Source organism: Bombus pyrosoma, linkage group LG1 (assembly GCF_014825855.1).
Source record: "Bombus pyrosoma isolate SC7728 linkage group LG1, ASM1482585v1, whole genome shotgun sequence".
NCBI classification, from domain to species: Eukaryota; Metazoa; Arthropoda; class Insecta; order Hymenoptera; family Apidae; genus Bombus; species Bombus pyrosoma.
In genome coordinates, this window is record NC_057770.1 from 983,720 (window position 1) to 994,157 (window position 10,438).

The window sequence follows — 10,438 nt, forward strand, 5'->3', positions numbered from 1 at the left end:
CGTGCCCGTGCTCATTCTATTCAGATCATTAAAGTCGAAGTTGTAAAAGCGGCAAATTGTAGAAGACCTCAAGTCAAACAATTTCACGATTCGAAAATTAAATTCCCATTGCCAAAACGTATTCACCATAGGAATCGTATGCCACTTTTCAGTGTTCGAAAACCACGTACCTATTTCCTTTAAATACTTTGAATTAAATGATTTGCATATTGACATCAAGTTTATTACTCTAAATGAAATAAAACAACATCTATTATAATGCACTACCTTGTCAATTGTTTACCTGAGTTAATACATATGTATAACCCCATTTTTGTCTTCTAAGTAATTTTTATGATTCTTACAATTTTAACATTTTATTATAAATAGTTATATAAACTAATCTGAATTTTTACCTTGGTTAAAGTGTATAATGATGTCAAAATTGTTTACATAAACATATTACTACTACAATTACGCATGTACTTAGTTTGTAATGATTCATAAATGAATCATTACTATTAATTGGATTTGACTTCAATGTTGAAATTTGTATAGATTCTTAATTTTTTTATCGTTTTGATTAAAATAACAAAGCTGATAAATGTAAGTGATAGTTTTATTAAAACAATCCAAGTCCAGTCAAGTTTTATTAAAGCAGTTCGAGAAGGTTATGTAAATAACTCATGTTTGAAGAAGCATATGTAATTTTCTAAGTTTTATTTACATTCTTAAATTTTAAAATTATTCTAAACATCAAAATTGTACAAATAAAAGACAGAAAATATTCTTCTTGCGAAAATTAATATCAATAGTTTTACTATATTATTTATCAAAACAATTATTATTTATTCCTAAATAAAAATGGGACAGTTTCATGGCAGTGGTATGAATACTCGCGTGATGTATGATGAAAAAAGCGATAATGGATTAGTTCTTGGTGGAAAATATTTACCAGAAGAACTATTAGCAGAAATTTTTTGTTATGTTGATTATAAATCATTATTAAATTGTCAATTGGTTTGCAAACTTTGGAAAATTTTAATTCAAACTTACGTTTGGCGTAAAAAAGCAGAAATTTCTTTCGGTCGATCACTTCTTTTGTATAAAGAAGTGCCTTGGCATGTGTATTATCTAATATGTAAAAAAAAACCTTTTGAAAGAAACTTAGTGAAAAATCATTCTGGAGAATGTGGAAGGCACAAATACTGGAAAATTCTTAGTGAAGGTGGTGATTGTTGGAAAGTAGAAAACCCTCCAGTGGGAGTTACACCTTTGCCAAGTAACGAACTTATTTTTGAAGGAAAACAATTTTGTTTTGTTACTTCTTACCGTAGTTGCACTAAAGCACAAATAATTGACCTAGAGGTTGAAGGATTGACACCATATATGCTAGATGAGTTACAGCCTATAATAGTGGTATTACAAAATTTTAATTGTACTTAATGTAAACTTTTGTAGAAAACATATTACCTATATTATTATTTATATTTATGTTTATAGGTGAGTGAGTGGTACAGTTGTCGTTGGGATTGTCCAGCTATATATGAATGTGCTATCAAATTGTTAGGGGAAGATAATAACGTCATAGACCTTTTTCACTTTCGTGATAGTATTGAAGGGGAAAAACAAAATCAGTGGCATCAGGTATATTTTATACATATAATATAAAGATAAAATGTTGTAGAAGTAATAAAATACATTTACATTTTACTTTAGATGTCACATGAGTTTAAAAACTATGGACCTGGACTCAGAAAAATTTCTTTTTATCATGGCGGTGCTGATAAATTATTTTGGGCTGGACACTATGGTAGTAAAATGGCAGGCGCATGTGTATATGTGAAAATTCCTACTTGTCAACTTCACGAAAATGAATAAATCAATATATCACCTAATGTGGATTAATAAAATATAATGCAGAATATGTTATTGAATGAAATTGAAGTAAATTTTTATTAAAAATATGAATCATGTTCATACGATTAGAAACTATTTTCAAAATATTTATATTATTCAAAGTACAATATTTCGTTATAAATATTTGTATATTTTATTATTGAGTTATTAAGAATATTTATTAAACTGTATATAAAAATTACAATGTAACAGGAATTTTAAGCATATATAATATATAATGTTGTATAATATAATGATTATAATGATTAACATTTTGTGCAAACTTACATAAATGATATATATGTATATGTAATATCATATTTTATAAATGTTGCATAATTATAAAAAATAAAAGTATTTAATGCTCTATGTTTTTTAAAATCTCTTAAGATATATGAATAAGAAGCCGATTAAAATGCCTAAAGAAAACATTTGTCTTTTTTAAATGAAATATTTAACATTAATAAAATTTTTAATAAGATTTTTTAAAATTTTACAAAACGAAGACATTTTAAAAGGACTAAAACTTATGTTAGCGTGTGTAATGAATGTAATTTAAATGCTATTTCAATTAAATTTTGTGGTGCAGAATCCTGATAACATACATACAACTCCTTTGGATGGGGAGTTGTATATAGTCGACCAACAACCCAATAAGTTAAATTTTCCCATTCAAATAACACTCCATGCTCCTTAACGGCAATTAAACTCTTATTAATGACAGTTTTGTCCACATCTGAGTTTAACATAGTTTTAAATCTTACTGTATTATGTAGCAATTTATGAATAATATGAACACATTTATTAAAATTAATAAGGAAATTAGGATTTTTTGCTAAATGTTCTAGTGGGTTTGAGGATAGAAGAATTCCTTCAATCATGTCCAAATGTATATAATGATATAAATAATTCTTATCACCCACTGTCAATATTTTTGGTACTAAATATTCAGCTTGATTTAATAAATTTTCTCTTATGTTAGATATGTCCATATTTAACATTCGACAATCATTCTACAATAATATACTTTATGTAAATTGTCTAAGATAACAGAATAAAGGAGAACAAATATTTTAATAAATTTATTATATTGATTACCTTATACACATCAAGATCAGAATCGCTATCATCAGAATATCTTGATTTACTAACAATTTTCTCTCTTGTTGCTCGTCTTCCTAATATAGGCAATGCTTCATCGCTTATTTCACTAATTCCACCAGTTCCTTGACTTAATGAATCCTCTGACGTATGCAAAGAGTATACTAAAGTGGGATAAAATTGTATTTTTTTTAAATTTATATTACATGTATATTATATAATACATATCATTACATGTATACTATATGTATACTACATAATCGAAAATAATAAAAACAAATAATTTTATTTACCTGATCCTAGAATTACAGGACATTCTTCTGTATTACGTTTTTTTAGAATCGAAGGTATTTCTTGAGATCTTTTGTTAATACTTAAAGTATGAGGTGGTTTGACAGATATGTTTTGCACATCTGTTGATTTTATGAGACCTAAAATATTCTCTGCGATACTAGATGATGGTTTTACAGGCACAGGATTTTCATAAGTTATTACTTCAGGTCTAGTATTTGATGAAATCCATTTAGCTGCTAATGTTGTAACCCCTATTTTTTGTATATGCTTTAAAGTCTCCTGAGCTTCTTCTACATAAAATATATCTGGACCTATAGTTTCGCTACATCTATAGAAACATTTTTAAATGATGCATACAAAAGTTTTAAGAGAATGACTAAGCCAATAAAAAATATAATAGAAGCTATAAAAAATTACTTTGCAGTACATCCACCAGATTCTAGAAGAACTGCTAATAAATCATGTCCATAACCAACAACGAGTAAGTACCATTTTCCATTGAAAACAAATGGTTGATTATTTTTGTTTTCTATATCGTTACGATTACATGAAGAAGGATATACTTTTTTCCAAATAACAAGACTCTTTACAGGTTCGTTATTTATCAAATTTAAAATACAATTTTGCCTAAGATAAGATTCTACTTCAATTAAATCACTGTGTGTTAAATGAGATCCAAGGAGATAATGTTTATGATAAATACAACTACCCAAAATTGTATACAACCTTTGACAGTCCATAGGATCTTCATTCTAAAAGCATAATATTATTTTTCATCGTTATTTATTTTCTCTTATTATTTTATTATAAAATACATACCCAATCTCTGTAATCCATGGCTTCCATTTCACTTAAAGCTGCATCAATTTGAATTTGTGCATCTCTTGATAGCTCTATAAAATTTGCAACTGAAAAGGTGCTTGTAAATTTGTAACTTTCCATACTTTCAATATCATTATGAATCTCCACACATGAAGTGGTTAATCCTGCATTGTTTGCATAACTCTTTATGTCTAACAATCGTTCAATAACTAAAATAAAGAAATGATCTAAAGAAGAATGAGTTTCTTCAGGTGTGAAACATTTTTTCAGTGACTGATATGCAAATTCTAATGTTCTCACTATATCACATGATAAATTGACAGCTTCTTCAAGGCTGCAACTAGAAATATTAAAAACAATTTAAACCGAATACATATGTATATTTATATTTATTTATTGTTATATAAATTATAGTCTACCATTTTTTTGGTAATGCCATTAAAAATAGTTCATCATTTCGAGGTGTGTATACAACATGAATTTCCTCTTCTGCTATCTGTATTGTTGTACTATAAAAGTTGTACTATAAAATATGATTGCATATATGTTATAAAGATTGTGTATTTATATGGAGTAATAAAACTATTCAATTATACCTTGTAGGTTGTAGGCCTCCAATTCCTGGTAGTAAATGATTAAGGGTTATAAAAGCTCCTCTTGCTGTGCACAAAATAGAATGCATACTTTTGCTTTCGGACCGAGGAAATGCATATAAAACACCTTGTAGTTCAGGTCCCACTTCTGAAAGTTCTGTGGTTTGTAGATATAATACACCAAGTGGATAATCTACTATTGAATGCATTAAATCTTTACTTTCCTCTTTATTCAACAATCTTTGTACCAATACAGATTGCTAATAACAGAAGACATCATGCTTTTAGTTCTATAAATTCTCTAAATTATATATATATTATCTAAAATTGTAATTACTTTAGGACAGTTTAATCCAGACAATGTTGCAGTAACATCAACACCTGCAACTCTTTGTAATTCTAATGTTACCTAAACAAAAAATGAAAATTGATTATGATAAAATATTTTATATTTTTACAAGATAATAACAATATAAATTTATGATATGTACTAAATTTTAATTCTTACATTTGTTGAAACAGTTATTTCAGATAATATATGATCCAAATTTTGATATGTAACATTATTTGAATTCACACTTCGTAGCCAATCTCCAATTTTAATATTTTTGTTTTTCATTGCTTCTCCATCTGGTATAAATCCAGCAACCATGATACGTGTTTTGTCTGAAAAAACACCTGGGATAATTCCAAAATATGCTTCACATAATGTGGCTCTTCTTCCCAGTTTATGTCGTCTGTCTGGATCAACCCATAGTATAACTTCGCGAATTTCACCTGCCTGCAAAATTCACAAAATAAATTTTTATATAAAGTATATTATTATTATTATTGAGAATACTCAAATTTTAATTGCAATCGTTTACTTGAAAATCTCTAAAAGTGACTTCTTTAATTGTAGTTCCATCTTTTCCCGAATTTCCAATATTGTTTACTGTGATACTGAAATTGCCTTTTTTATTCCTTGTGCTCAAACGTTTACTCTCCTTACGTCTTATAAGTCGCATAAGTTTTCCAGCTCTAGTACTACGTCGTCGTATCAATTCTGGCTGAGAATCAAGTTTTGTTTCATTGAATGAAAATTGTTCATCATTTATATTGTCTACTAGAGATTCTATATAAATGAGTTCTCCGTTAGGGTTAATTTCTGATTCCCACTCTGCTGTGGAACTACATATAACAATTTATAACAATTGTAAAATTGTATAATAATGGTATATTCTAATACTATAAAAACGGCTAAAAAGTTAGTTACCTATCTGTATCTGAATAATATGAACCAGTACTTGATCCACTATCACTTGCCCACCAATCATGTTCATTATCATCTTTCACATTTTCTGAAGAAAACATTTGATCAGTATATTTACATTGTGATTTCAATGACACATTCTTAGAATTTCCTTCATCCATTTCTTTTAAAACCAATTATAAAGATTTATATAGTGAAAATGTTTTCAGGGCAGATTTACCAAGAAAACTGTTGTTAAATTTTTAGTATTCCCTCTTTGTTTATACAATAGCTTATATACTATATTTAAATTTATTTGATAAAAAAGGAGATTATATTAACGTTTTAATATTAAGTTTTAAAGAGAAGGTATCTAAACTATCGCTATATTCTATTTTAACACAAACTACCTATGTCTTGTTTAATTAAATCATTTTCTTGAAGAGGTGATCTGTAAAGTTTAATGTCGGCGTCGGTATTCGAAAGGTGGGGAGATTTACTACAACTTTCATCTTTACCTAGCAGTAGAAAGAATTTAGAAAGTACATAATGTGAGAATAAATTAAACAAAAGAGTTTATTATTTACTATATTTTTCTTTTTGCCAATTTTTTACAGTCTAATTAAAAAGAATCAAAATTTCAATAATGTTATACATTTCATTTCATGTCAAATGTTTTTACAAAAAAAGCATATAAATTAAAAGAACCGTGCTAACACGGTTTGCTGGAACTGGGCTGGGGCTGGAGTTTTGGATTCGTAACTCGTAACCGAGCAGCTCTCACTCTTCAATTCTCGACCCTTCCCCGCGGTTTGAATCCGAGTTCCGGTCGATTTTCAGCTGGCACCTCTGCAACTCCATTTCTTCGTAGTTGTATTGTGTTTATTTTTAACGTGGTTTCTGATGATTCGGAAGCCACTTAGAACTATAAATCAACCAAAGCCAAAGAAAAATATACCAAAAGAAAGAAAGAAGAGACGCCAAAAGATAAAGGCAAGAAGTTCTTTTCAATGTTATGCTTTTTTCAATTACTGACCCGAAGGAAGAAAAATAAACTAAACTAAATCTCTAATTTGAAAATATTTCGATACTTGTTTCAGATACTCAATGTTTCAAATTTACTTTGGCTTTATTTCAGTTTAGAGAACATAAAATTATTGACTTTTATCATATATTATGATAGTTTTCAATGCATAGAATCCAAAAATGCAGGTCTTAATTTTATGAATCTATAGGTCCAAAGTTATATATATGTAAAGTTTTTTTTTTTTTTTATTTAATAATTTACATTCACAATTTGTCCAATTTGGACATTTGGTGAAATTTTTTAGCTGTTTGATTATCGCGTGGGTGACTACCCCCAGCGTGGTACGATCTTCGTGTTTGTTAGGTTATATCCTTCATGATATATGTAAAGTTGAGCTTTTTAGCGTATTTTACACCTTACTTTGACGCCATTTTGATTTCTATCCATAATTCGTCTGAATAGTGGAGTCGCTGTCTATACATAAATGCACGTGGGTAACAACCATTTTGGGACTTTAAGTTATGAATATATTATGATTTTTTATTTTAAATATATTAATAAAAAAATAAATAACATAAAAAATTATATCACTAATTTTCACATTTATTAAAATACGAGTCATTAGTCATTTATTTGATTAAGAAGTAATATATAGAAGTAAATTACTTCGCCTGTTAGTATAAAAATATTATCGAATCGATTGTTTAAGTCTAGACGCAACAGATTTTATTTCATTTGTATCTTTCTTCTTGTGTGGATCAGGTAAGAAACATTTCCATAATCTTAAGGTTTCATCAGCTCCTGCACTAAGTATTGTAGTACCATCTGGAGACATTGCTAAATGTAGAACGCGACTAGAATGACCTGTAAGTTCTGCGACCTTCGTCATTGCGGGGTATTTCCAGATTGTTAACTGATTCTGTGCATATCCATGACCAGATACAATCTCCTTATACGTTGTAGACCAAAGCAAAGAACATACTTGTGACTTCGTATCTACCATATTTAAACATGCACCTGTAGAATAAATATTTGTAAAAAGATTTTTGATTTCATTAGAATTTTTATTACTGATGGTTTTACTGTGTACAATGAATATACACAATTGATGCTTTCTTCACCTGTATTACAATTCCAAAATCGAATAGTTCTATCAGCAGTACCACCTCCACTAGCAAGAATATTATTCTGCCAAGGACACCATGCAAGTGCTTTTACAGCAGCTTGATGTTGATTTAATGAATAAATTGGTTGTGTGTTTGTATGACTTTGTACAGAGATTGATGGCCATATTTGAAGCATATTATCATTACCACCACTTGCTAAATACTTTCCATCAGGTGACCACTTTAAACCACATACTTCTTGGGCATGTGCATTAATTGTTGATATTAAGTGATCCCTTTGCCTAACATCATGGTGCACTATTTGTCCTGCTCTATATAAAGGGTATAATTAAAATTCTGTCATCAATACGTATTATGAAATTTCATACCTGCAACCACTCGTCAAAACATGTGAATTCCAAGAAAGAGAACCTACTCTGGCCGCATGACCATTCATTACACGTACTCTTTTTATTTGACTACAATCCCATAATTCTGTATTTCCCACTGTAGTACCTACAGCTAAATAGGGACCTTCTTGAATCCATGCAACAGAACAAACATAATCATTGCCGCTTAATTCAAGTAACTGTTCAATAGTTCCTGTTGCTGCATTCCACAAATATACACTAGCACCTAATGCTACAGCTAGAATATTATTTTCCGACCAATCAATTAAATTTAAATCTGAAATGTTTCCAAATTTTTATGATTGTTTGGTAACAATATATATTAAATATATCTATATACTAAACATATATTACAATAATCATCAACAATTTCTGGAGCATCCAATATTCTATCAGGAGTTTGTGGTATATATCTTGTAGAAGCTTTTATGCTTGCTGGCGTTTTACTTTGGCTATACACAACACGCAATGGATTTTGATAACCCTCTGGAGGAGCTGGTGCTTTATTTTGATAAGACAAAACTCTCATCTGATTAATATCACCACCATGTAAATTTTCTCCCATAAGTCGCTGCATTTCCCTTTTGGAAGGACTTATGTTGTCTACTTTCTCTTCATTTTTTTCTGTATTTGGTTGTTGTTGAATCTGAAAGATTTTATACACAAAATATTGCTATCTACTATATTAAGATAATAAAATTTATATTAAATAATATACATGTACCTTATAATAACCTAGATCAAAATTAGTAGTTGCTCTTGAAGGAATAAATCTATCACCACCACTAGGTGTCTTAGCTGGTGTAGAAGCACGACCTAGTATAGTATTTAAAAAAGGATAGTATTTAAAAAACTATGTAGCACTGTTTCTATATATCACTATATATTAATTATATATGTAGACAACAATTATTCTATTTCTATATTATAGATATCCTAAACTATAAAAGTGACTTCATACTTGGAGATTTCTTAGAAGTTTTAGATGGTGTTTTCTTCATTCGAGTGTCACTCTTTTTCGTTGGTGTTTTTCCTGTAGTACTATTTACAAATGATCCGTTCGTAATTTTTCGTGATGAATTAATACTAAGGTTGACACTGTACACATGAATTATTTTAGTAATAAAATATATTTTATTTTACTTTTAATAATAAAATAAATATGAATTAATAAAGTAGTACCTGGAATTTGATGTTTCTAAACATTTTTTCTGCCAACGCGGAAGTGGCCCCTTAATAGTTTCATCCATGCGAGTTAGATTATTTATTTCTTTCATATATTTTAAGTGAGACATTATGAAAATATTTAAAACTAACCAATAATGATTTAATTTAAAAATATGAAATACTTTATAATATTATTGCATTTTAAGCAATTAAGTTATTAGACTTCTAGTTAAGATTTATTAAACGACAAATTTACTTGTAAAACGAAAAGAAGCATTAATATATAGAATTATGAAAAAATATTATAATTCCGCCCTAAGAAACACCAAACTCTCCATTCACACAACTCAATGGGCTTTTAACGAATGAGTAAATAAGATAAGTACTAGCTAAAGGTACTCAATATTTACAAAATCCGTTAAAATTTAAAAGTCTTTGTATAATAATTCTCCAATAGAGGCCGCACTACGAATCAAGGAGCATTTTCAAGAATGAACCACCATGAACATAAAAAAATAATCAACTTTCTTGAATAGAAAATAATTTGAAATAAATATACGATTATTTATATTTTCATTTTTTATGTGTGCGCATATAATATATTTAGATGTAAATTAAATACATAAAAATTTTTACAAAAAAATATGTAATATAAAAATGTATGAAAATTCAAATTGAAATTCATATTATTATTTTAAATATAAAAATTGCAATATAAGTTGGAACTGTCATAAGATTGTAAATTATATGATTACTTCATGAAATATAGGAAAACAAATAAAAATCAATCAATTTATATTTATGCAAAT

At 28.3% G+C, this 10,438-nt stretch overlaps 3 protein-coding genes across 5 annotated transcripts; 1 reads left to right on the forward strand and 2 right to left on the reverse strand.

Moving 5' to 3' along the window:
* Positions 1 to 228: 228 nt before the first annotated feature.
* On the forward strand, positions 229 to 1,921 carry LOC122574866 (F-box only protein 6-like). Its single transcript, XM_043743044.1, has 3 exons — positions 229 to 1,398; positions 1,483 to 1,626; positions 1,699 to 1,921. Exons 1-3 carry the CDS (start codon positions 844 to 846, stop codon positions 1,858 to 1,860), a joined length of 861 nt encoding a protein of 286 aa, XP_043598979.1. The 5' UTR covers positions 229 to 843; the 3' UTR covers positions 1,861 to 1,921.
* A 97-nt stretch (positions 1,922 to 2,018) lies between these two features.
* On the reverse strand, positions 2,019 to 7,360 carry LOC122574691 (protein inturned). 2 transcript variants are annotated; one of them, XM_043742709.1, is made up of 12 exons: positions 7,208 to 7,360; positions 5,944 to 6,844; positions 5,555 to 5,858; positions 5,197 to 5,469; positions 5,026 to 5,097; positions 4,692 to 4,948; positions 4,515 to 4,604; positions 4,093 to 4,435; positions 3,691 to 4,025; positions 3,273 to 3,601; positions 2,977 to 3,143; positions 2,019 to 2,891 (listed from the first exon to the last, which is right to left on the reverse strand). In XM_043742709.1, the coding sequence occupies exons 2-12, from the start codon at positions 6,099 to 6,101 to the stop codon at positions 2,406 to 2,408; spliced, it is 2,814 nt and encodes a 937-aa protein (XP_043598644.1). In that variant the 5' UTR covers positions 6,102 to 6,844; positions 7,208 to 7,360; the 3' UTR covers positions 2,019 to 2,405. The 2 variants fall into 2 exon arrangements, with proteins under 2 accessions (XP_043598644.1, XP_043598563.1); XM_043742628.1 differs by having other exon boundaries at positions 6,956 to 7,360.
* A 456-nt stretch (positions 7,361 to 7,816) lies between these two features.
* Positions 7,817 to 9,780, reverse strand: LOC122574783 (cell division cycle protein 20 homolog). 2 transcript variants are annotated; one of them, XM_043742828.1, is made up of 6 exons: positions 9,645 to 9,780; positions 9,424 to 9,560; positions 9,187 to 9,278; positions 8,817 to 9,108; positions 8,442 to 8,739; positions 7,817 to 8,384 (listed from the first exon to the last, which is right to left on the reverse strand). In XM_043742828.1, exons 1-6 carry the CDS (start codon positions 9,755 to 9,757, stop codon positions 7,952 to 7,954), a joined length of 1,365 nt encoding a protein of 454 aa, XP_043598763.1. In that variant the 5' UTR covers positions 9,758 to 9,780; the 3' UTR covers positions 7,817 to 7,951. The 2 variants fall into 2 exon arrangements, with proteins under 2 accessions (XP_043598763.1, XP_043598851.1); XM_043742916.1 differs by having other exon boundaries at positions 8,221 to 8,379.
* Positions 9,781 to 10,438: the final 658 nt, after the last annotated feature.

Excerpts from the sequence above, each read along its gene's own strand:
- LOC122574866 (XM_043743044.1), top strand. The coding sequence starts at position 844 with ATGGGACAGTTTCATGGCAGTGGTATGAATACTCGCGTGATGTATGAT. Across the intron at positions 1,399-1,482 it reads AGTTACAGCCTATAATAGTG|GTGAGTGAGTGGTACAGTTG; the intron begins GTATTACAAAAT and ends TTATGTTTATAG. Across the intron at positions 1,627-1,698 it reads AACAAAATCAGTGGCATCAG|ATGTCACATGAGTTTAAAAA; the intron begins GTATATTTTATA and ends ATTTTACTTTAG.
- LOC122574691 (XM_043742709.1), bottom strand. The coding sequence starts at position 6,101 with ATGGATGAAGGAAATTCTAAGAATGTGTCATTGAAATCACAATGTAAA. Across the intron at positions 5,098-5,196 it reads AAATAACTGTTTCAACAAAT|GTAACATTAGAATTACAAAG; the intron begins GTAAGAATTAAA and ends TTTTTTGTTTAG. Across the intron at positions 4,605-4,691 it reads GGAGGCCTACAACCTACAAG|TACAACAATACAGATAGCAG; the intron begins GTATAATTGAAT and ends CAACTTTTATAG.
- LOC122574783 (XM_043742828.1), bottom strand. The coding sequence starts at position 9,757 with ATGTCTCACTTAAAATATATGAAAGAAATAAATAATCTAACTCGCATG. Across the intron at positions 8,740-8,816 it reads AGAAATTGTTGATGATTATT|ATTTAAATTTAATTGATTGG; the intron begins GTAATATATGTT and ends GAAACATTTCAG. Across the intron at positions 8,385-8,441 it reads GTTTTGACGAGTGGTTGCAG|AGCAGGACAAATAGTGCACC; the intron begins GTATGAAATTTC and ends CCCTTTATATAG.